The 26589-nt window shown below is 44.0% G+C and overlaps 1 protein-coding gene across 10 annotated transcripts in view; it reads right to left on the bottom strand.

Annotated features, from left to right (window-relative positions):
• The window catches only part of LOC129853455 (autism susceptibility gene 2 protein-like), a 412695-nt gene that overhangs the window by 209365 nt on the left and 176741 nt on the right, over nucleotides 1-26589 (bottom strand). For 9 of the 10 annotated variants that reach the window (XM_055919505.1, XM_055919511.1, XM_055919507.1 and 6 more), the window contains exon 4: nucleotides 21065-21100. The exons of the other annotated variant lie outside the window; for it this stretch is intronic. In XM_055919505.1, the coding sequence (XP_055775480.1) occupies nucleotides 21065-21100 (36 nt within the window). The remainder of the gene's footprint in view (nucleotides 1-21064; nucleotides 21101-26589) is intronic. 10 annotated transcript variants of the gene reach the window in all.

Genomic DNA, 26589 nt, shown 5'->3' with positions numbered 1-26589 from the left:
CAGCTAGCTGCTGGGGCTTTGAGAGAGAGGTGGGTTAGGCTGCCCTGTCGGGTGATAGCTAAGCAGTCTAAACACCCAGGAGACACTCCTCATCTCCCCTGAGAGACAGACAACACCCCCACCCACGTCTGCTCGCTAGCTTCATGTTTATTTATTCGCTCATTAATGTGGCATTTTTCAGTAAAACCAATATGCTGTGTCAGTTGTGTAAAGCGTGGGCCCTCAGTGTAATAGATTGTGACTTTAGCAGTCACAGCAATGAGGACCTATGGCAGCTCTGCTGACAAGCATCCCCAGCCAGAGAAGAGAGAGGGGGAACACGCTGATCATGACATGGTGTGTCATTTCAGAGTAAACCAACTGAAATGGTTGTTCCCAATTACCAAGATTGTTAAAGATACATGTATGTGAATAAATATGACAGATAATATGGAGACTAAAATACATGTTATATTAGTTTAGAAATAAAGTCCACATAAACTGTTTAGTATTATATTACCTACTGCATGAATATGTAGCCTACAGTATTGTGTCACCAAGCTAATGTAGGCCGTCAATGTAAATGCATATTTGTTCTTAACTGATTTGCCTAGTTAAATAAAGGTTAAATAAATGTAAAAAATAACGTGCTGAAGCCCATGCAACCTGTGATCATCAGAAACCTTCCAAAAAAGACACAGCTAGGCTGACAGGGAACACATGGGGGGGGGGGGTCTACAATAAACAAACAAGATGATGTGATCAAGTCAACCCATTTCTCTTCACAACAAGGAGGACCACTTTGGCTGTGTGTGATAGCATCTCTGTGTTGTAGCACAACCAGTCCCAGAGGGAGTGAACTCCTGGGCTATTTCAGGCCAGATCTATGCCTACGTGGGGCTTGGCTCATCTAAGGATGCATCCCAATTGCCACCCTATTCCCTATATATTGCTCTACTTTTGACCAGGGCCCATTGGGCTTTAGTCCAAAGTAGAGCACTATATAGGGAATAGGGTTCCATTTGAGCCGAAGCCTAACAGCCCCAGGAGTAGGACTCCTCCTAAAGAAGTATGACTCCCACGTGGCAGCTGTGGTGTGGCACATCTTGTTCCTGATGCAAATCAAGATTATATGAAGACAAAGGAGATGCGACGTCATTGTAAGGTGTTTCAATGTTTCCTACTTGGAATAGAAACACAAGCATTATGTTGGTTAGGATGCCAAAAATGAACCGCTCCCTAAAATGTCTTAAATTAGTTTGTGCAGTGGAGATAAATTCTGGGTAAAAAATTATTGATAACCTTGAATAATAGCTCGTTCTAAACAACACTACTGAAACTACACAACTGCTGAACCTTGCCTCGCTAAAAAACCAACGTGTCAATGAGATCATGAAAAGGAGGGAGAGTAAAAGAGAAAATAAATGAAGCATCTGTGGTTCTTCCCCTCCAGTCTTTACACCTCTTCCACATCTGTAGAGAGTGTAGTTCTAAACACAAACACACACACACACACAGGGCAGGCCAAAATAGAGATGTGTCAATCGAAACCCAGACACCAACCTCAGAGGCCGGATGAGTGCAGATTCTGTTCTGCTTTCTCGCTCACCGTTTCACACTGCATGTTTTCTTCTCTCTAATCGTGTGAGATTTTATCAGGCTCTTCTCTGTTCGTAACCGCTATCAATTGTGAAATTTCAGAAGGCAGAGTCTGTGGGAACCAAAGTATCAGTTGAGGACCTTTATAGACGCGAGGCGGTTTCTGAAAAGGTGAGAAACTATACAAAGCACATCTCCGAAGCTGTTAAATGCAAACGGCAGTGGAAATAGTTCTCTCCCTCCTCTTCCTTCCCCCCCTCCTCTCTCTGTCCCTTCTGACTCTTTGGTTGTTTGCGTTGTATTTCACCTTCACAAGATTGTACTTGCTGATTGCAAGATCGATTTACAGCATAGAAAATAACAATTGGGAGAGGCTCTGTCTGTTTTGCATGCATCTGTACAGCAGATAAAAAAGATGCAAGATGTGATAGTCCAGCCTTAGAAATCCCTATCAATCAGAGCATTCTGAGCCATGAATACAAAACAACTGAATGACAAAACTGAGGATGAGAGATGGAATCTCCCTGCAAGACAGCCATTATGTAGCAGTAACATCGCCATTCAGCACAACCTCCATTCTTCTCCGGATAAATCAATGCAGTACATGCAATATCAAGATCAAAGTTAATTATTTGTGCTTACAATTGAGCTCACTTATCGAATTTCAGGAGTACAATTGTGTGAGCCATTAAAGCTCCCATAGCAGCTCACAGTAAATCCCCTGTGCCATTCCATTACACAATCCCTCACAGAGGTGAGAGAGAGACACATTTTGGTTTCATTTTGGGTCCCCGGTCGGAGCCGATGGCTGACTTTTACCTCAGCCAGACATATCGTGTAGGATAAATTGCAGAGGTCCTGTTAACTGCTGCAAACACACTCTATCCACTGGAGACCTCGAGGAGAAGCTCTGAAACCGCTCTCTAGGATTAAGGGGCTTGGGAGAATATAGGATGGAGAATTTGTGGAGCTAGAAGTTAACATGGTATCTATCTGAAGTACTTTGGCTGCTTGGTGGTAACTCAGGTGAGTTATAGTTTGAGAGCGGCGTGAAATGTGCTTGTGAGAGTTGGTGTGTGATTATGACATAGAGATAAAAGAGACATAGAGGTAAAGAAAGAGAGAGGAGAAGAAGATGGAGAAAGCTTAGCCCCAGGTGACCACTGAGTGCAGTTCAGTACCCTAAGCCCCTATCCAAATCAAATGCTCGACGCCAGGCGTGTCCTTCCCTTACTTCTTCTCCCTCCTTCCCATACAGTGCCATCCAGCCAGGCAGCCCAGTTGTAGCCCAGCCAGGATCCTCTCCTCCTCCTCCTCCTCCTCCCAGAAGCATTAGCATATAGCTGGCTGCACTGGGACGGCTGCTCCATCAGTCATGTCATGGGCACTTTAACATGATGAAGAGTGCGGTGGCCCCGTTGGAATGAATAATTCACATTAGCCCTCGCTCACGCCCGCCCACCGGAGAGGAGAGGGATTGACTATGCAACAATGATTTAGAGGAACAGATGTGTGATCTTTAAGGCATGCAGGCCTCTGTTTTGGGTGAGCAAGCAATTTTAATTCAATTTGATATTTCTTTTTAAACTGCCACTCGGCTGACAGGTCGACTCGGAGGCTTGAGCCAGCCAGGCCAGATAACAGTAAATAGGTGGGATCAGATCAGAAATGAAACACGCTAGGGCGGCAGGTTGGGGCGTTGAGGCCTGGCGCTATCGCTATTGCCATTAATCAAGGTGGCAGTTCAATAATTGTCAAATAAGTACCTCCGTCTAAACCCATCTTCTATCATTAAGTATGGATCTATCTGCGGATCACAGCATCTACCTGCCAGATAGGAGGAGCCCACCTCATATACATAATAATACAATGAATTCGTCAATGGATTCATATCCATTAGTTGTGTGGCAATAAACAAATCTGAATCACTGGCTGGAGGCATGGACCGATGTTCCATCTGAGGTCCCTAGAATCTGAAATGTGTAGGCTATTGCTTTACATAGAGTTGCTCAAGTCAAGGTATACTGTATCACGTGCAACATATCATTTGACAATTTCATCTAAAGTGGCTTTTTTCCCCCGCACAGTTGCCTGCCAGTGTTGGATTGGCATATCTGATTCTTCTCTCCACATTGCGCCAACAGCTTTAGAAGATACTCGACATGAATGATTCTGTTGGTTTACCGTTTGGTGAATTCACTGGTAGGTAGGAACCTTGAGGCGCTTGTGCTGGACTCAAAAGCCCATGTGAAAAGTTGATGTAAAGCGTTTCCAGGTAAAGGTGGGTGAGAAATTTTGGCTTGGGATTAGGAAAACCACAGCAGTGAAAGCTCTACTCGATCCCTCCCTTTCCAAACTGTCACGGGGCCTTTAAGAAGCAAACAACCCTTCCTTAATCTTTTCTTAATCATACTTAAGCATGAATGTTTCATGTGGAAATTCCTGGTTACAATTGAAAGGCTTGTTGCTTCTTCCTGGGGATAACCCTGCTATGGTTGTAGTCAGCTATGTTCCTCATAACGCGAATCCCATTGGCCACAAGAAAGCCTCACGAGGCGTACACAGATGTTAGGCTACATATGCACAACTGACAACCACAACAACAAAAAATCACACATTGCTGACAACAATAACAGTGGTGTATGCTTCCATCCATTGATAATGAAGATTAGATCATGTATTCCCGCTGGTTACAGAGTTTTCATTTACATTTGGTTGAGTTGTCAACTAACATGAATTCAATGTGAAATCAACCAAAAATGTCACCCTGTGCTTTGGATTTAGGTTCAAAGTTCTGGGGGGAAAAAGAGTAAATTCCCTGACGTTGAGGACTTTTTGCAAAACCAATCAGTTTTCCACGTTGACTCAACATCATCACATTTCATTTTTGGGGTTGAAATGACGTGGAAACAACGTTGATCCAACCCGTTTTTGCTGTTCACGCGTCAAACTCATTCCACGGAGGGCCGAGTGTCTGCAGGTTTCCGCTCCAGCCTTGTACTTGATTGACGAATTAAGGTCACTAATTAGCAAGGAACTCCCCTCACCTGGTTGTCTGGGGCTTTAATGGAAAGGAAAAAACAAAGCCTGCAGTGAGTTTGACACCCATCTTAGATGTATTGAGAGATAACGCAGTGGTTTAAAAAAAGCAAAGACAGAGTTAGTGATTTGATCTTATTAACAACCGTGTTCTTCGTAGCTTTGCGAAATGCAAATTACAGGGAAAATAAGGAATGCCAGACGACAGTGAACCTAATATTATATTCGGAACAGTGCATAGCCCAATGTTATGATGATTACATTTGACTTGCAATGTTTTCCTTTTTGCAAATGGGGAATACAAACTAATACAGCATATTCCCCAAAGTAGCTTTGCTGCTCCTGCTTCCGCCTTACTTTAAATAAATCTCATCAGTGGCAACCAATGTTCTGATTTCTTCAGAAGCAGGAGAGATAAAAGTCGATCCCATCTGTCTCAGTCCCGACTTCTCTCTCCTCTCTGGTGGTGCAGTGCAGCAGGAGAATTTATCACAGCTCTAACGTGACAGTAAAGTGGATCTGCGTCCTCTGCACTGCTCCTCTCTGCTCCCCCTCGTATCATTATCGTTATCCCCTTTCACTTTCCCAGCTGAGCCCCGTTGGATAGAACAGAACAGGGTGACAAATAAATGGCGGGTAACCACGTTTAAAAGGATCTGACGGCCGGTAATGGAAAAAGAGCTTCCGTATTGTTATAACCTTTCACATTTGTTTGGCTCACAGAAGGAAAAGTACGCCATTGTCCCTGTCAGCTAATTGGATCAAGGTTGTTGTGTGGAAAAACAGATGTGAATGAATGGCTGAACGAGGTACATGCCGGACAAAAGACGATGCAACTGAAATTGCTTTAAAAATTGTTTTCTTTTCCCACTACCAATGTGAAAGTATGGAAAAATACAGTATAAAAGTGCATTAATGGCGCAATTTAAAATGTCTGAAAATACAAGAAAATTGTACTTCAGTATGTTGTCTTGTTCTTTTCAATGGTCTGTATCTGTTTTGGAAAAGGGATGCTGCATCTGAAGAACACAGGCCTACTGCAAAATGAACTGCAGTTTAAAAGCCATCTTGTTATTGCTCGTAGCTATGTGATGTTATTTGGCACAGTGGAGACATTACAGCTCAGAAATGGAATATCCCTGATCCAATTAAAAACTGGCTCCAAAGTGTCACCGGGGTCTCGCTGATTCCTGCCCTGAGCACTCGCCATTTTCAAACAAGCCACTGTCAAAGCAAGAGATAGGAACACGAAACATGAAAAAAAATGTAAAAATAAGAGAAACCTTATTTCCAATCTAGCAACGGCTGCCTACCCTTCCCTTCTCTCAGACGCAGCTCAATTTAACTTTGAGGAGTAATGAGATCTGACTTGTTTAAATGTTAGCATTCTTAAATCATCAGGAACTGCCTCAGAGGAGACCATAATCACTTTGCCAAATTGCTGTGCTCGCTAATTTCATTTCTCCCCAGCATTTGCTTGCAGTTAGTGTCGATTATTCAAGAACAGTCATTTAATACTCCCGGGTCCCAAGAGGTGTTACATTAAAATGTAATAACTTGCAATGTAAATGAAAACAAAAACCATTATTTTCCCCCCTCTAATCCACCACCACCTCCCTCCCTCCGTCCCTCCCAACGTGGGAGTAGAGATCTAATTCTCGGCCCATCTGGCAGGTGTAATGAAGCCGGGCCTGGCCAGGACGACCCGCTGCCATGGCTTGACGCTCTGCGGGGAAGGCAGGGATGGTGGGAGGAAAGGAGGGAGAGAGAGAGAAAGCAGGAGGCTAGGTACCAGATTGGCCTTCTCTCGTCTGGGCACAGGGAGACAGGGATCCCACTGAGACAGCAGGGCCCGCTTAATCTTCCACGTCCTGATCTGCTCCACACTGTAGCGGTCTGACCAGTGTCAGTGGACAACAGGAGGAGGTCACCATCACGGGCACCATCTCTGTGGACATGAATCTTTAATGTGATTCTGGTTGGTTGGGGTGTCATGCAGGAGGTCTGTGGACAATGTGATTCTGTGGGATAGGCCTACCTAGGTGTGGACCTGGTTTCCATTGGGGATAGGCCTACCTAGGAGTGGGCTAGGTTCCTAGTGGAGATAGGCCTACCTAGGAGTGAGCTGGTTCCAAGTGGGGATAGACCTCTCTAGGAATGGGCTAGGTTTCAAGAGGGGATAGGCCTACCTAGGAGTGGACTAGGTTTCTAGTGGAGATAGACCTCTCTAGGAATGGGCTAGATTTCTAGAGGGGATAGGCTGACCTAGGAGTGGACTAGGTTTCTAGTGGAGATAGACCTCTCTAGGAATGGGCTAGGTTCCTAGAGGGGATAGGCCTACCTGAGTGGGATAGATTCACATGACTAATCTTTGTAATGTTGGGAATGGGATGACTTATTCCACATTTCGTTGTGTTACAGCCTGAATTTAAAATTGATTAAATATTATAGTTTTTCTCACCGATCTGAACACAATACCCCACAATGACAAAGTGAAAACATGTTTTTAGAAATGTTGGGAAATGTATTGAAACTTAAATACATAAATATCTAATTTACATAAATATTCACACATCCGGGTCAATACATGTTAGGAACACCTTTGCAGCGATTACAGCTGTGAGTCTTTCGGGGTAAGTCTCTAAGAGCTTTGTGCACCTGGATTATACAATATTTGCACATTATTATTTTTTAAATTCTTCAATCTCTGTGTTGGTTGTTGATCATTGCCAGACAGCCATTTTCAAGTGTTGCCATAGATTTTCAAGCCAATCTAAGTAAAAAATAGAACTAGGCCACTCAGCAACTCCCGTGTATATTTGGCCTTGTGTTATAGGTTATTGTCCTGCTGAAAGGTGAATTTGTCTCCCAGTCTGTTGGAAAGCAGACTGAACCAGGTTTTCGTCGAGGATTTTGCCTGTGCTTAGCTCTATTCTTGTTTCCTTTCATCCCCCCCAAAAAACTATTCCTTGACAAGCATACCCATAACATGATGCAGCCACCACTATGCTTGAAAATATGAAGAGTGGTACTCAGTAATGTGTTGTATTGGATTTCCACCAAACATAACACTTTGTATTCAGGACAAAAAGTTAATTTATTTTCCACATTTTTCCAGTTTTACTTTTGTGCCTTATTGCAAACAGGATGCATGTTTTGCTATATTTTGTATTATGTACAGGCTTCCTTCTTTTCACTGTCATTTAGGTTAGTATTGTGGAGTAACTACAATGTGGTTGATCCATCCTCAGTTTCATCCTATCACAGCCACTAAACTCTGTAACTGGTTTAACAAATGGGGTTGGGCCATAACAAAGGGGTTGAATACTTATTGACTCGAGACATTTCAGCTTTAAATGTTTTATTCATTTGGAAACATTTCTGCAAACATAATTCCACTTTGACATTATGGGGTATTGTGTGTAGGCCAGTGGCACAACGTCTCAACATGTGGAAAAAGTCAAGGGGTGTGAATACTTTCTTAAGGCACTGTACATGGAAGACCGTTGTGGGCGAGGCTGATGAATAATTGATATTCACACATTCAAGAAATGCAAAACACTATTTCTCACATTATCGGGAAGTATGTGACTGTATCAGAAAGTAGGATCTCTATTTCTATTTCATCAAGGCTTCAAAGACAAAGCAAAGGCACATCTTGGTCAGATGAGAGATAGTGAAACAGGTGGCTTTCATATCAACAGGTGCATGGGGCCTTTGAGGAGACAAAGACAAATCATGTCTCTTCCTGGTCTGTCTGGTTTACTCAGAGACACAGACATTATCTTTACACTGACTGACTGGCGATTTCCATATAGTCAAATAACACCAATAATGACACAGTGACTAGTGAGGCTGCTGAAAGCAAGCCATCCAGCCTCTTTACACTGTGAGATCAGGCATCTGCCAGAGGGACAATGCCACTGGTTCAACACTACATGGAAACCCTGTGATTATGTTTAAGCTCCTTTATCTAAAAACAAACTCCTCTCCTATCATGGAGATCAGATCTGGCCAGCGTGTGTGAAAGCACATAGGGGGATACGTCATGCAGGGCCTGGGGGTAAGATGCCATGGCTTGGCTGGTCAGAGCCTCTCACCGTGTGGGGGAGTGGTGGGGGAGGCGGTGGCAAGTCAGGGCCCCTTTACCACGAGCTAGCCTGCATGTGCATACTGCACACCACCAAGGTGAACTTTCGAAGGCCCACTGTTGTTTGCCTCGTGCAGCGCCTGTGAGCGCCCATACACCTCACACGCACACATGACAGGAAATCTGGGTTGTACCTGCTCTGCTTGTCGCATCTGTTAGCCCTAGGCCAAACCACAGTGGAACGAGGTGAGAGAGAGCCATAAAACCGCAAGCTCTTTCTCTGTGCTCTTTTTATATATTTTTTTAAAGAATAGAAACGAGAGAGAGGGAAAGAAATTTAAAAAAGAAGTAGAAGCTGATGAAGAAAGCGAGCCAGGCTCCTCCAGCTCCTCCCCAGACTACTGTACTCTACAGGACTTGGCCTCAGGGGACAGCACAACACTGTCATTAACAGTTGTTTTCCTCATAAACAGAGCAGGATCAGCTGGAAGTATAATTATACCGCTCCTCCTGTAATCTGTCACTTTACCTGCTGCTCCGCCAGACACATTCTGGAGGGAGGGAGAGAGGGGGTGTGGGTGGTTGTTTTACATCGACTGTCATACATGGGGTAAGGGAAAGAGGAAAAAAACATGACAGAAAATCAAATGAGCGAGTGTGTTGGCGCTGGGAGTCCCAGAAGTAAGGCTCAGGGGCTCAGATGGAAGAAATTGTGGTTTCGTTGAGTGATTCGAAGACAAATGGCAGAACATGACCTATTTACCAACTTTTTGTATGGTTTTGCGAACCACACACTTATGTGAGGGGAAATTATTGGCACTGATGAGCATCTGGAGGGGGGAAAGAAGCCAGATAATTCCAATGGGGTGTTTATGTGTATGGAATGTAGTACTATCATTGTGTGCTTATTTTTTTTACCTTAAATAAGGCCTCGCCACAAACCACTGAACTGTGGCACGGCAACAAAAGTTACAGCCTGCATTACATCTAAAGGCGTTAAGATTTTAGGCCTTAAAGTTATTCATTGTTTACCATCACGAACACCCTTAAAAGGCCAGGGTTTTAGTGCCTTTAAAATTAGCTAAGCAAGTGTGTGAAAGTCGCACTGAGCAAGGTGAGGAAGGGGGATGAGAAAAACGCTGTATTAAAGTCAGAGACTGCAAAAGGCAGGCAGGCAGCGTTCATTTTTCCGCCCCTGAAATCCCAATGCTGGAATCCACCAGGGCCATAAAAGAAACATTTTAGCAGTGCCAGCCCCAGGCTCTCCGTAATTTCAGGCTTTGTTAACGCGGTGGTGGGTGCTCTCGGGGTTCGGTGAGGCCCGCGGGCCTTTTGTTTCACAGGAGAGGTCTGCTCTCAGCTCCGCTCTGCTCCAAGCCTGCAGCTATCTGTTGCATAGCGCCTTTTGTTCTTCCTCTCTCGGTAAGATTTGGCCACAGGTCGCAGATTACAGAGAACAGAAGCCATCACAGGTATTTTTACTGTTTGTTTCCCGAAACAATCGTTATGGCGCTCGGGAGAGAGATGAGGCGGAGAGAGGATTTCAATAGCTAGGCACAGCGGCGCAGTACGATGTCTTTACATGTGGGAATGAAGGATGGAACAATGTACATTCACGGTAAGTTGTGCTGTCTCATGAAAGAGGGCCTCAAAATCACAAAGATGTATTATTTTTACCAGATCTAAAATGGCTTCCAGTGAATACCTGGAGGGGACGGACATGACATAAGGCTGCTGTGATGTGTCTGTCAGTGTATCTGTACCTTGAAACACCACAGACTAATATTACACTCGTGGCGCTGAATTAATAAGATGCAGCGGCATAATAAATCCCAATTATTTATTATGTTCCCTTCAGTGAATAATCAGGTTAAAGGCTAGAGGGTGATAGAGGGAGAGAGAGAGGGAAATGGAGAGAGAGACAGATATATACACTGTGTATATTCAGTACCAGCCAAAAGTTTGGACACACTTACTCATTCAAGGGTTTTTCTATATTTGTACTATTTTCTACATTGTAGAATAACAGTGAATACATCAAAACTATGAAATAACACATATGGAATCATGTAGTAAGCCCAAAAAGTGTTAAACAAATCAAAATATATTTTATATTTGAGATTCTTCAGAGTAGCCACCCTTTGCCTTGATGACAGCTTTGCACACTCTTGGCATTCTCTCAACCAGCTTCATGAGGTTGTCACCTGGAATGCATTTCAATTAACAGGTGTGCCTTCTTAAAAGTTAATTTGTGGAATTTCTTTCCTTCTTAATGCGTTTGAGCCAATCAGTTGTGTTGTGACTAGGTAGGGGTGGTATACAGAAGATAGCACTATTTGGTAAAAGACCAAATCCATATTATGGCAAGAACAACTCAAACAAGCAAAGAGAAATGGCAATCCATTATTACTTTAAGACATGAAGGTCAGTCAATTCGGAAAATGTCAAGAACTTTGAATGTTTCTTCAAGTGTAGTCGCAAAAACCAACAAGCGCTATGATGAAACTGGTTCTCATGAGGACCGCCACAGGAAAGGAAGAACCAGAGTTACCTCTACTACAGAGGATAAGTTCAATAGAGTTACCAGCCTCAGATTGCAGCCCAAATAAGTGAATCACAGAGTTAAAGGAACAGACACATCTCAACATCAACTGTTCAGTGGAGACTGTGTGAATCAGGCCTTCATGGTCGAATTGCTGCAATGTAGAAAATAGTACAAATAAAGATAAACCATGGAATGAATAGGTGTGTCCAAACTTTTGACTGGAACTGTATTTATTCAAAAATCTTGCGTATCTTAATTTCCATCACTAACAATCAATATGCGTTATAACGTCGGCAGTTCATGCAAAGGATTGTTACCTATTACCAGGGTTGCCGTTGCATTACATGACATTTTTGTCAAGCAATTTTTATTTTGCCAAACAATTATTGTGATTCATCCTATATTGTCCCTAACTCCCCCTTGCAACAGATACACACACACACACACACACACACACACACACACACACACACACACACACACACACACACACACACACACACACACACACACACACACACACACACACACACACACACACACACACACTCTTACACACTCAACCTCTTTTCCCCACAATCAACCATAAGCGCAGATGCTCAACGGTTGTTACATCCCCGAGCCCAGCTCAACAAAGGACTGATTTATGAATGCATATACAGTTACAGCTGTTTGAGAAAGCATGCAAGATTGAGCAAAAATGTTCAAACATTTTAGATTTGATGAATCAATGTCCAGTCCTAATTGATGGAGATCAGATTCAAAGCTGTCATCAAGGCAAAGGTTGGCTTCTTAGAAGGATCTCAAATATAAAATATATTTTGATTTGTTAAACACTTTTTTGGTTACTATATGATTCTATATGTGTTCTTTCATAATTTTGATGTCTTCACTACTATTCTACAATGTAGAAAATAGTAAAACAAAGAAAAACCCCAGAATGAGTAGGTGTGTCCAAACTTTTGACTGGTACTGTAGCTGTACCATACTATTTGCACTGTTAAGCATACTGTAGCTGCAACTGTGTAAAGCTCCAATTGTCCTCTCCAATTCCACACACTAAAACCTTCCCCCCTATCTAGGAGGTCTGTTGTCCTTAAGATCATCAGACCTCCTACCTAACTCCTGACGCAACTTTGCGTCCTAAGCAAACCTTTGGCCGGCAATTGGCGTAGGCCAGAGGGAAATACGGGCAGTCCCACGATAACCTAATTCAACACTGCCACCCTTTACTCACACATTCAAAGCCCCATATGCCTATGAGGATGCTTCTTAAGAGAAAACTAGCCAAATAATATGGAAAACAGAAACATGAAATATTAATAATAATAGAAATAATAACAGCACAATATTATAGATTCATGCACATGTTAAGAAAATCCAAGAAAAGGCTATAAGCACGTCAGCCCAGCCTGCTCAGTTCATTGAATCCGATTGTTCGGAAAAAAATATTTAAAAAATGGAGCGAGAGAGAGAAGGTCATACATAATATTGCAAGACCAGTTCTTAATGTCAATTACATGCACGCTGCCTATTGGCAGAGAGACATATGTAGTCCTTATTATATCCTGTTCAATTCCGGCAAAAAGGAAGAAAGGAAAAGGAACATTTTAACAGCTGCTAATAACCGCCAGTTAATATGTGTCTTATGCATCACACTACCCATGAATGGATTCACACGACCCGTGAAAGGTTTCATACTACCCATGAATGGATTCACACGACCCGTGAAAGGTTTCACACTATCCATGAATGGATTCACACGACCCGTGAAAGGTTTCACACTACCCATGAATGGATTCACACGACCCATGAAAGGTTTTACACGACCCATGAATGGATTCACACGACCCATGAAAGGTTTTACACTACCCATGAAGGGATAGTTGAACTTACAATCTACCCTGACACAGCCATGGCAAGATAGCAACGAAGCACATGCAGTACGACAATCTAGGGCGAATAAACCTGTAAACCCCCCCCCCCCCCCCCACACACACACACACACACACAACCCAAAATTCACCTCGGCTGTGTTACACATAGGCTCATAACATTACGAACGAAAGATGAAAAGGTAGTGTATACATCTTGTTTAAAAAATATAATATACATCTCGCTTAGAGAAGTGCTTCCATAAGCCAGTTATTATGTTGGCTCTACCATTATCTTTAATCAGTGTTAACCAGCCAGCCGCACACTAATAGAGACAACGTCCCTGTTGACAATAACCAATCCATTTGCTGGTGTGTATCAGAACAATACATTCTCAAGATTGAGATCTATTTTTTAAATGTTAAAAGATAATGACAACACTTATTATAGGATCGTGTAGGCCTACTCCAGTAAAGAACCTACACAGGTTTTTATCCTAGGCCTACATTAGATCTCTTCGTATTTATTTTGTTTTATCTTAAATTCTATTTGTTTCCGATTTGCTGTACATCCACCAAAAATTAGGCCATTTAATTTGAAACTCAAAAACAACCTTGGATTTCCTATTTTACTGCACTCTTCAATTTTTTCATACATTTTTGCTATTTTATAAAAAAAATAAAAATCGAAATATTACATTTACATAAGTATTCAGACCCTTTACTCAGTACTTTGTTGAAGCACCTTTGGCAGCGATTACAGCATTGATTATTATTGGGTATGCTTGACAAACCTGTATTTGGGGAGTTTCTCCCATTCTTCTCTGCAGAACCTCTCAAGCTCTGTCAGGTTGGATGGGGAGCGTTGCTGCACAGCTATTTTCAGGTCTCTCCAGAGATGTTAGATCGGGTTCAAGTCTGGGCTCTGGCTAGGCCACTCAAGGACATTCAGAGACTTGTCCCGAAGCCCCTCCTGCATTGTCTTGGCTGTGTGCTTAGGGTCGTTGTCCTGTTGGAAGGTGAACCTTCCTCCCAGTCTGAGGTCCTGAGCACTCTGGAGCAGGTTTCAATCAAGGATCTCTCTGTACTTTACTCTGTTAATCTTTGCCGCAATCCTGACAAGTCTCCCAGTCCCTGCCGCTGAAAAACATCCCCACAGCATGATGCTGCCACCACCATGCTTCATTGTAGGGATGGTGCCAGGTTTCCTCCAGACGTGATGCTTGGCATTCAGACCAAAGCGTTCAATCTTGGTTTCATCAGACCAGCGCATCTTGAGAATCTCGGAGCTTTTTGAAGGTGGGGTACAGGGCACATTGTCTCTCCACTATTTCATGGGGAAATTGTTCATTAATAGAGAACGGGGTGTTCTTCAGTTCCCTACCCTGATGTAGTAAGGCAATCTTCATTTGTAGTGAGTTAGCCTAGCTACAGGTCGTGAGTTAGCCTAGCTACACTTGTGTGTATAAGGTAGTAGTTGTGGAATTGTTAGGTTAGATTACTTGTTGGTTATTACTGCATTGTCGGAACTAGAAGCACAAGCATTTCGCTACACTCGCATTAGCATCTGCTAACCATGTGTATGTGCCAAATAAAATTTGATTTGATTTGATTTACTATCGGACGGGGCCTTCCCTCTCCTCTGCCACCAAAACGGCGAGCCCTTTGAAAATCAATTGCATCTACCTGTTCGTTCGCCATCTAGAGATTACGTTTCATGAAAATCGTGACTTTTTCATCCACTGACTGACAGTTTTCATTTTCATCCTCCTTTATTCCCATTATGACAATATTATTCTTCATACTTCTATACTTTAGATCAAGAAATTCTGCTTTCACGGTTTTATTATCATACCATAACCTCTCCGTAGTGTCTTTTAGGGAGTCCACGGTAGTTTTCAACATCTTATTTTCATCATTCATCATTTTACTACTGTAATTCACTCCTGTTTTTAAGGCCTCAACCTCCCCCAGTAGCCCAGGCAATAGATGCAGATTTTTTAACTGCTCACTCATGCGTGGAAGCAATGCTTTATCTTCTAGAGACATAGTTATAAAACGAATCCTTCTCCAATGTTACATTTGGAAATTTAGACGGGGGCTTCCCTTCAGTTTTGCTCACAGAGCCCGAGGAGAGGTCTTCTCTTGTTCGCTTAGATATATCTGATTATTTTTCAAGAATATCGAAATGCTAATCAATAAATAGTTCAAGGTTTTCTAGGAGGTTTGTTTCGCAGTTAATCAGCTAATCCTACATTTGATGATTAATTCATCGGACAAGCTGTGCCTATCACGCTGCCACTTGCCACGTCATCACCCACCTATAGCCAATTATGATTTTTTGGGGGGGTTAGAAGAGTTTGCATCACAACCTCTCGACCAAGATGGCCACCACTTGGGCACTAATGAGCTTTTAATGTGGCCTCTGAGCTTTGAGCTGGGAGGAGAGGAGGCAGAGAGAAAGAGCCAGGGACGATTATGGGAATGAATGCCTCTGACTGACGAAGTAAGTTATTCACAACACATTGGAGGCTATTCTCTCCCACTCTCTCTTTCTCTCTCTGCCTCTCTCTCCTTCATTTCTCCCCCGGTGAGAATGCAGCCAAAGAATCACTCCCCAGGCAGATAGAGGTTTGTAATTGGAGGTTTAATTTATGATCAGGTCTACGGTTGGATAATGATATCGAGCATTGTAATTTGCTGATGCAAATTGTATGTTATAATGGGCCATAAAAGCCACAGTAACATCTAGGAGAATTGCCAAACACCCTGAGCGTTCATTACAGCGCTCATTAAAGCATTCAAGTCTGCGTTCAGAGCTTTTATAAATGAAAGTAGCATGTAATTGGGCCTTGATTGTGGTGTATGTAACATATGATAGAGTGGAATTATCACTTTATTTGTCTAGAGTGGCCATATAAGTTAATGTGGAGAGCCAGCGGTATACAAATCCTGACAGCATCGTTACTTAGTTACTGTACATTACGGACAACACCTTTTTCTTAGTGGGGCCAATGTGAGTTGGGGGGCATCGACTATGACAAATCAAGACTGATGACCAAGAGAAAGTGGGGGCTGTATTGGAAAAACAAATACTTATTTGCATTATGCCTACGGCTTCTGCCTGTGTTTCAATGTCAAATAACTAACACGGTTGATGAGAACACAGAAATCCTTTTTAGAATCTATTCGATTTACTTAGAGCCTTGTACATTCTCTGACCACCAATGCCATTACTATATTTCTACTTGGATTGAGAAAGAAAGGGCTGAAATGAACCATTAAAATCACCTCTAGTGAAAAATACCACAGGGCCAAAATCACTTCACAGCCCTCTAAGCTAGTTCTAAGTTGTTTTTCAATCACGGATCTCAATTTCATTCTAAAAGGCATATGCAGGTATGCAGTGATGCCGAACTCCCCAACTCTTAAGCAAAGCCTTAAGAGCAAAGGCAAGTGGGCAAAAGCAATTAAGAGTTCATTTAGAACAAGTGAACTATGCCGACGGTTTCTGAGGCCAGGCCTACACTAATTCACCATGTCGCCTTTTTATTCAAATGACCTCTCCCAGAGTACCTTTTGTGTTGGCGGATTTTAAATGGCATCTCCATTAGGACAAAACGGAGCTGAAGCTGTCCACGGGTGAAAATTAAGTTTCCTCTCACTGAATGATTGGGAGCCCCCGTCCACCCCTCCATTCCACCACCATAGGGGCTGTGCAGTCACTGGAAAGGGGATTGTCAGTCCCCGCCATTCAGAGTTGCGGGCCTCCAGAAGCCTAAAGCCTTTCTCTGGAGCACATGATTGATGTGTTGTGGGCCCTGCTGTGGTTAACAGCCATTTTTATCTGTTGCTAGCGGCAACAGCCGGGCTCCCCGGAGAGAGGGGAGCAGCAGGCCCCTGCTCTGAAGCTGGCCCACACACAGGGATAAACAAATAGGGTTTTCAACCCAGACAGCCCTCATGAAGCGCCCCTGACAGATAACGCTCCACCAGAGGGGTGGACAATGTCAGGGCTCCAACCCTGTCCTGCTGGGCTATTCGTTTCTTTTACTAATTTTCACCACGGGCAGGGGCCGCTGGTATGTAGCTAGACACCTGCAAGATGATGGAAACTACGGCCGAACAGTCAGGGGTCTGGGATGTGGGAATTTAAAGGTGAGACAGGGGGAAAAAGAGAGAGGGAGAGAGAGAGTTTTATTGTAGGGGAAAGGAAAGGGCCTTTCTCTATAAGACAGCTCATAGGGTTATGTACTGTATCGGTGGGTAATGTGTGATGTTATGTTCACTGAGCGAGATATTATTTTATTTATTGTTTTATAGTAAAATCACATGAAATATGATGTATCCTTTCCCACGATTTCCCTCCATGGCTTTTATAACAATCGGTTTATTTAATCTGTGTCGTTTTGTTAAATAAAGCGCAAAGCTTTTTAATAGTGCCGATTATAATTAAGTGACATAATCCTTGTATTTGACAAAGAACTTTCTTTTCTTTTTTTACCTCATCATTGAGACAAGGACATTTATTTGGAACAAAGCATGGGTCATGAATGCCAAATCAATTAAACGAAGCTGTTTAAGAAACGCACAGATGACTTTGCGAATGCTGTGTTTGAGTGTGGACAAAACTAGCGTAAAATACGATTAAATAAGCCAGAGCAGGGTAATATGAAACGGGTGTCTGAAAGCTGCCAGCACTCCAGCTCAATCTAGACAGACCAGCTAAGGTTATAACCTCCAACAAGAAAATTGTAAATGCAACTGATAGACCATAAACCGCAAAACCTACCAGAACTCCAACCACACCTCAGAGCACAGTCTATCTACTCTCAATGTGAAGAGAATAAAAACTGGGCGTTCAGTGGTTCAGTGGGCTAGGCTGGGGGAAGCTCAATCGCTTCATCTGGAGAAGAGGAAAAGGAGCTACTTTTTTCCCCGTGAACTGTCTCCCTCCTCGGCTCCGTTTCAAGCCTGCGGAGAAGATCGGAAGAGCAGATAGACGCACCAAGATATTTTGACATTTTCCTCCGTCTCTTAAAGCCTATCTCGCCGAGCGAGGCACAGAAGAGGACTGGAGGTTTTTATCGAGGGCCCCAGAGAGAAAGATAAATCCCCAGACAAACCTAGGCCAGGGCCCATCTTCTTCTCCTCTCCCCTGTAAAAAAAAACAAGCAGGGAGCGAACAGTTGAGGAAATGGGCCAGATATTGTCTTCCCAACATGGGTGGCACTATAATGAAGCCAGCAGAACACAGATTAGAGGAGAGAGAAGCAGGAGCTGACAAACTATTCCACATTTTACCTCAGACTGATAGCGGTGCTCTGTGGCTGTGCTGCATATCGCCTGTTATCAACAGTCAAGTTTTCAACAGATTCGTGTAAGGAGTGATGGATATGGACGGTGGGGGTGGGTACAGTCATCAACAAACCAAAAATCTCACAAAATCTATGTGTACAGCTTGTGTACGCCAGTCCAATGGAAAATGGAGAAGTTACCATATTGCATGTTCTAATCTACACCTACGTACTGGATGTACGCCTGTATAGATTGATCCAGGGGTGTTACCCAATACAAATATATCCACAGGGAAAAGCACAGGCAGGATATCAAAGTTGGGTGTTTATATGTTGGCTCTAAATAAATTCAAATACTAAGGATTTAACTTTGATATATTGCATGTGCTTTTCCTTGTGGATATATTTTTACGTTGACTCTTTTTGGAATTAGCACCGCAAAAATGTACTTGGAACAATTTATTATAATCTTGGCTGCAAGGAGTGTTTGAGTGTTACCCAATAATCCATGCCAACATGTACATATAAATAGTCTGTTCCAACAATATATTCTTTATAACAACCATTACAATTTGCTACGGCCTCAGTCCTCCAAAAGCTCAAATTTCTAAATCTGAGTCTAAATCTGAACCATGTCTTCTTTTACGTCTCAAATGTGCCTCTCAGATATAGCAGCCTGGCAGGCAGCGTCAAAGACATATGGTAGGGAAATGGTGGAGGTGTTATCTCCTATAGAAGCGGAAAACAAACAGTCAAGAGAGATTGGGATTTTACCTCTTAGTGCCTTGTGACAGATAACAACCCCCCCAAGGCCAGGAGATGGTGATAAGAGCCCAGGGCTGACCATCAGATAACCCAGCTATCTGTGCCTCCTCTCTGTGTGCCTGCCTGCCCTCCAACCCTCCACCACCCACCTCCCTCCTTCCTCCCACACCGGCTGCCTTCATCTCTCCCTCCCTGCCTCTCTCAGACAGGCCCTAGGCCCTACCACAGAGCCCGGAGCACCTGCTGATAAGGGCTCCTGCATGGCCCCAGAAGCCTGTGCCAAACCCTCTGTCAGTCTGCCCACAAGCAGCCCAAAGGGCTCCACCACACTGCAGCGCAGAACACACCATCAGATAGGGAGACAGGGCAGGCGCTTGACAATGTCAGACTTCCTGTGCACTTAGGTTTTTTTCTTACTTTCCTCCCTCTCTCCTCTCCTTTACTTCCTACTCCTCTCTCAACCTTTCTCGATCCTACTCCTACTCTCAATAATATTCTCTCTCTTTCTCCCCCCCCCCTCTCTCTCTCTCTCCATAAAGAACAGATGAAGAGGGGGCCTCCTCCATCCTTCCTTGCCTCCACCAGACTTAAACTGACAGCTCGAGCCAAAGGGCCGCAGCAGCTTCCGGGAGGTCTTGTTTGTTTTCATCTCTGTGTGAGTATGCAGCCGTGAGGGAATAGGAAAGTGACATGTTCCATTTCCACGCAGAAGCACCATAAAACCCCACACAGATCAATGTCTTTTAACTTAAGCTTTGTTCGGCTCTTTAAGCGCTACCTCAGCAGATGCTCTTCCCCTGATTAGCAGTGACAAACCATTTATAGATGTTGTTTACTTGTTTGATAACACTGAAGCTACGATAGGAATTGCCATATGTCAGTCACAGGCAGGTCTAGTGGTGTAACGGGAGCTAAAAATGTCTCTCTATAAATTGTCCCTTCATGTAGAGGACAACAAGAACAACAACAAGCCTCAAGACTGCCTCTGTCAACTCTGAACCTCATGATTAAAACAATACTCATCAGCTTTCTGGAAATAATGATAAGTGAACAGGTTCATAAGGTTTAAGAAACACATACTGTTGACTTGTGTAGTCTGCAAAAGATGCTTTCAAGTGGTAAAAATAGTCTCCTAGTGACACTAAGTGAGACAGTGTGCTGTATAAAAGGACTGGGCTGACAAGATTTATCACTTTACACAAGAACGCATAATACATTTTCAATTCAAAGGTAATGAAAGTATAGAGTTGAATGTGAAAGCAGTTATATTTCCCCTATTCATAAGATAGGGCTACATTAGAACAGCTATGCTATGGGTATTCTGAAAGAATAAGGGCACATATGATATTAAATGTACTGTGTTGGGAGGGGGTATGTAACAATGCAGTCACTCACTTTTTTAAAGGCTTTTAAGCATATTGTCTGACAACTGATTCAAATGGCTTGTAGTTGGCAGGCAGTGCAGGAAGACACCTCCTCCAACACTTAAACTGCAGACCTACTGAATGGCTGCCTTCCTGCACGGCCTGATGTGATGGATGTCAATAAAACAGCCACATTTACCCAAGGTAGAGCAGGACACCTTGGCCGCGGCTCAAATGGTATCCTATTCCATAAATAGTGCACTACGTTTGACCAGAGAGTCCTGGTCAAAAATAGCGCACTACATAGGAAATCGGGTGCCATTCGGGATGCATCTCTTCCTTTCCTTCCTACAATTTAATCAGTCAGTCATCCAGGAGTAATGTCCCTAATATCATGATTTCTCCATTACTCTATTTAACATAATTAAAGTGTCGAGCGACGGGGCAATAAAGAGAGCCGTTTGAGATTGTAATTCTGCCGTAAAGCCATGAAGCATGAAAATGTCACTTACCGAGTAGCCCCGGCCTGACAGCGAGTGAGTGGAGCTCTGTAGAGAGAGAGGAGAACAGGGTTGACCTTTAGGGGCCATGAGCCAGCCGCTGACACAGACATGATGAAGCCGCTACGCTTTAATATCAATATTCACGTTAACCTTCTCCCTCCCCGCCTGCGCCCGACCTGCACTAGCTAGCAAAAACGTCACTGCCATTCATTTTGGATGGCCTTGACTAGGGAGAGGGAGATGAAAAGGGTATTTTGCTCAAAACAACTGCTTACTGCAGTGCAAATGAAATGACGCCACTGGAGTCAAGGGTATCCAATCAAATCAAATTTTATTGGTCACATACACATGGTTAGCAGATGTTAATGCGAGTGTAGCGAAATGCTTGTGCTTCTAGTTCCAACATTGCCGTAATATCTAACAAATAATCTAGCAATTCCGAACAACTACCTAATACACACAAATCTAAAGGGGTGAATGAGAATATGTACATATAAGTATATGGATGAGCGATGGCCGAGTGGCATAGGCAAGGTGCAGTAGATGGTATAAAATACAGTATTTACATGTGATATGAGTAATGTAAGATATGTAGACATTATTAAAGATGGTATAAAATAAGGTATTTACATGTGATATGAGTAATGTAAGATATGTAGACATTATTAAAGTGTCATTATTTAAAGTGGCATTATTTAAAGTGACTAATGATCCATTTATTAAAGTGTCCAGTGATTGGGTCTCAATGTAGGCAGCAGCCTCTCTGAGTTAGTGATTGCTGTTTAGCAGTCTGATGGCCTTGAGATAGAAGCTGTTTCTCAATCTCTCGGTCCCAGCTTTGATGCACCTGTACTGACCTCGACTTCTGGATGATAGCGGAGTGAACAGGCAGTGGCTCGGGTGGTTGTTGTCCTTGATGATCTTTTTGGCCTTCCTGTGACATCGGGTGGTGTAGGTGTCATGGAGGGCAGGTAGTTTTCCCCCGGTGATGCGTTGTGCGGACCACACCACCCTTTAGAGAGCCTTGCGGTTGTGGGCGGAGCAGTTGCCGTACCAGGCTGTGATACAGCCTGACAGGATGCACTCGATTGTGCATCTGTAAAGGTTTGTCAGAGTTTTGGGTGACAAGCCAAATTTCTTCAGCCTCCTGAGGTTGAAGAGGCGCTGATGCGCCTTCTTCACCACACTGCCTGTGTGGGTGGACCATTTCAGTTTGTCTGTGATGTGTACGCCCAGGAACTTAAAAGTTTCCACCTTCTCCATTGCTGTCCCTTCGGTGTGGATTGGGGGGTGCTGTTTCCTGAAGTCCACGACATCTCCTTTGTTTTTTTGGCGTTAAGTGAGAGGTTGTTTTCCTGACACCACACTCCGAGTGCCCTCACCTCCTCCCTGTAGGCTTTCTCGTCATTGTTGGTGATCAAGCCCTATACTGTTGTGTCGTCTGCAAACTTGATGATTGAGTTGGAGGCGTGCATTGCCATACAGTTGTGGGTGAACAGGGAGTACAGGAGAGGGCTGAGCACACACCCTGATGCGGCCCCAGTGTTGAGGGTCAGCAAAGTGGAGATGAAGTTTCCTACCGTCACCACCTGGGGGTGGCTTTCAGAAAGTCCAGGACACAGTTGCAGAGGGAGGGGTTGAGGCCCAGGGCCTCCAGCTTGATGATGAGCTTGGAGGGTACTATGGTGTTGAATGCTGAGCTGTAGTCAATGAACAGCATTCTTACATAGGTATTATTTTTGTCCAGATGGGATAGGGCAGTGTGCAGTGCGATGGCGATTGTGTCATCTGTGGACCTGTTGGGGCGGTATGCAAACTGAAGTGGGTCTAGGGTGGCCGGTAAGGTGGCGGTGATATGATCCTTGACTAGCCTCTCAAAGCACTTCATGATGACAGAAGTGAGTGTTACGGAGCGGTAGTCATTTAGTTCGGTTATCTTTGCCTTCTTGGGTAAAGGAACAATGGTAGCCATCTCAAAGCATATGGGGACAACAGACTGGGATAGGGAGCTATTAAATATGTCCGTAAACACACCAGCCAGCTGGTCTGCGTATGCTCTGAGGACGCGGCTAGGGATGCCGTCTGGGCCGGCAGCTTTGCGAGGGTTAACACGTTTAAATGTTTTACTCACGTCGGCCACTGAGAAGGAGAGGGGTGGACCTCAGTCTTTGTTAGCGAGCCGCAACAGTGGAACTGTATTATCCTCAAAGCGGGCAAAGTAGGTGTTTAGTTTGTCTGGAAGCGTGCCGTCGGTATCTGTGACGTGGCTGTTTTTGTTTTTGTAGTCCCGGGATTTCCTGTAGTACTACAAAGGAAAATACAATGGTAGGAATGCTTACGACTGAATATCAATGCTTAAGACTGACAACACCCCCCACCCATGCCGTTGAAACACTTTGAAATATGTGTTTTTGGAGTGATCAAGTCATTGGTGTTGCCTAAAACTGCATACCATTTCATTGCATTACTCTTAAAAACCCATCTTTCATTGATTTGTGTAAAAAAATTACATTTAGAGTATATGTATTGGGGTGTAGTTTAGGGTCAAAGTTGAGTTTTGAATGCATGTGTGGACAAATCCAATAATGAATGTAACTTATGTACTTATAATGTCAAATACACTGACATTGCATAATAAAACGGTCATGTGTATGCTGACAGTGTTTGCTTCTGTTGATAGACGAGGCCCCTGACAAAGTCATCCTGGTTCAACACAGAGTGAGGGGCCAGACAGACTGAAGAAAGCTGCTCTCTATCTCTTTCCCTGTCTCTCTGTATGTCTCTGTCTCTCTCCCTCTCTTTATCTTTCCCTGTCTCTGTCTCTCTCTCTTTCTTTCTCTCTCTCTGTCTCTCTTTCTCTCTCTCTGTCTCTCTCTTCTCTCTCACTCAGAATACCAATCGCCCTCTCCTTCCACACCTTCCACTTCCCCCCCTTTTACTTCTCAGTTTCGATTGGCAATTTCTCCTCCAGTCTCAGGAGGGGACTTTTCTGCGAGACCAATTTTGCCCATAGTACCTCCAATCCCTCCATCCATCTCTCTCTCCCTCCATCCCTCCTTCCCACACCTGCTTCTGTGCTTTAGCCGTCATCAGTGCCTCTGCTTCCTCTGATTCACAGACTCAACCCCACTGTGACGATTAGGGAGGTGTCCTATGGCGAACCGGAAAGTCAGCTCTGCGGGAATCAAAAGACTATTCCCTCTCTATTCACCCCTTCTGTCCCCACTGCCAGAGAGAGAGAGAGAGGGAGGGCTAGAGGTGGAGGGCGGAAGGGCAGAGCCGGCCATGTATGTGGACACAAAGGGGAAAAAGTGAACAACATATGTGGTGTGTGTGTGCGTGCGTGTGTGTGTGTGTGTGCATGAGTGTGTGTATGCGTGTGTGTGAATGTGTGTGTGTGACTCAGTGCAGTAGTGGTAGGCCAAAGCCATTTGGAATTAGCCTTACTATGCAGGTTGTATTCAAGTCGGAGCGTTTGGAGCAGAAAGAGAGTCTTATTTAAATGATAATGAGGGACAATCCATTGGATTTAGTCCGGGTGAAGGGAAGAGGGGAAAAAATCCATTCAAGCAGGTAGCGGTTCATAAGCCATGGGGTCGGGATATAGCTAAACACTCTCTCTTAAAAGCCATTATACATGGCTCTCAATGGATTTCTGCAGCGCTTAAGACTTCAAAAGGATTTAAGAACCTGCCCCAGAGACGCAGCAGCGAGGAAGGGGAGGATAGGGGAGAGGCATAGGGGTGTGGGGGTGTGGAGGACACTGGCGGTGTTTTAGGGTTAACTAAACAGCCCCGGAGAACAGAAATGTAGCTAAATCCACCCCCTAATCCTCTCCCCATTTCCACGCCCCCTCCCCCGGACCCTCAAAGCCACGGTGACAAGCAGGGCGGTTGGTTTTCCTACGGGACAGACTATTGGTTTTTGAGGTGCGAGAACTTAAAGGGGCCAATCATGGCTTGGCGGAGCGTGAAGTGTATTAAAAAAAGACGGGGCCAGCAGCATGCAACCAGCAGCAGGACTCACAGCTCTCCAGAAGAACTGCACACTTAGAAAAAAGGGTTCCAAAAGGGTTCTTCAGCTGTCCCCATAGGAGAACCCTTTTTGGTTCCAGATAGAACCATTTAGGGTTCCATGTAGAACCCTCTTTAGAAAGGGTTCTACATGGAACCCAAAATGGTTCTAACTGGAACCGGAAAGGGTTCTTTAAAAGGGTTATCTTAATGGGACAGCCGAAGAACCCTTTAAGGTTCTAGATAGCACTTTTTTTCTAAGAGTGTGGGTGGTTGTGTGAGACCCCGGCAGTAGTGTTCTCTTCCCCCTTCTCCAGTCTCCCCTCTCCCCCCTCCAACTCCCTCCCCACACTAACACAGATGCAGAGAAAATCTCCCTCTACATTTCCCTAATCCCTGCCTGTACGGCAGCTTTCTGCCTAGGCCCAGCTGAGCCAGGGGTAGAATTACCTAGTCAACGTAAACAGATACAAGACCCTAGCTACCGTGGAGATGAATAAACAACATCTCCACACACGTCTCTATCGCTGCTTCCTAAATTGATGCATGACTGTTCTCAGTACGGAGAGGAGGCAGCAAGCTCCTCGTTTGTCTCTGTTTCCTTTTGGCAGTCCAACAACACAAAATCCATTTGACTCATGAATCGTGGGTACAGTACAGTACATATTTAGTTAAGAGCTCTTACAGCCTGGGACCACTTTGATGTGGATATTAAATGTGCGTTATGTATTTAATGAAAATGTGCAATGCAGTGGCAGAGTTGAAAAGGGAAAATAGTGTTATTAGAAATAGGAAGTCCTTCCTCTCCAGTAGTGGCCATCACCCTCGCTCTCTCTCAGAGAGCCTAGCTGTATTTCAGAGAGATGGATAGGGAGGAATGGCATGGCTACAGCGATCAGTGTCTTTGCACCATCTATTTGGCAGGAGATTAGAGAGATGCCATATCTAACACCGTCAGCGATTACAGCATGCCATTTTAAACAGCTCTCCCCCTTACCCTCCCGTACCCCCAACACCCTTTTCACTGCCGCATTTCCCTGTCAGAACTGTCATCCGCCAGCATCCTTTTATCTGTCAAACCCGGCTCTTTCTCCTGACTTTTTCATTTAAAAACAGCCTTTTACACAAATTCATGAGGAATGGCAGGGGGGAGACAAGAGAGGCAGAGAGAAAGAGAGAGAGGAGGCTTAGAAAAGGAGGTCGAAGGGAAGGGAAAATAAAATGTTGGTGGGGAGTGTTTATTTTTCTCTCCCTCTCTCCACGTCTCTAGATTTTCTTTTGGAATTCTGAATAGCTTGAACAAAGCATTAAATAAGTTCATTAAAATCTTTTCTCTCCATCATTTTTCCTCGATCACTTCTTCAGCTGTAGAAGCAGCAAATCCTCTCTCTCCCTCCATGCTCCCCCCGTTCTGTGCAGCTAAATTAACTGTCTGATTGAATTTAGTGAGGTTTGGGAGGCCCGGTTGACAGGCATTAGTTAGGAAGCATATTCTACATTCATTTAAAATGAGCCGCTTGG

This window comes from Salvelinus fontinalis, chromosome 4, assembly GCF_029448725.1.
Source record: "Salvelinus fontinalis isolate EN_2023a chromosome 4, ASM2944872v1, whole genome shotgun sequence".
In the NCBI taxonomy this organism is placed as follows: domain Eukaryota; kingdom Metazoa; phylum Chordata; class Actinopteri; order Salmoniformes; family Salmonidae; genus Salvelinus; species Salvelinus fontinalis.
Note: the sequence above shows the minus strand (reverse complement) of the source record. Positions and strands in the feature narration are given on the sequence as shown.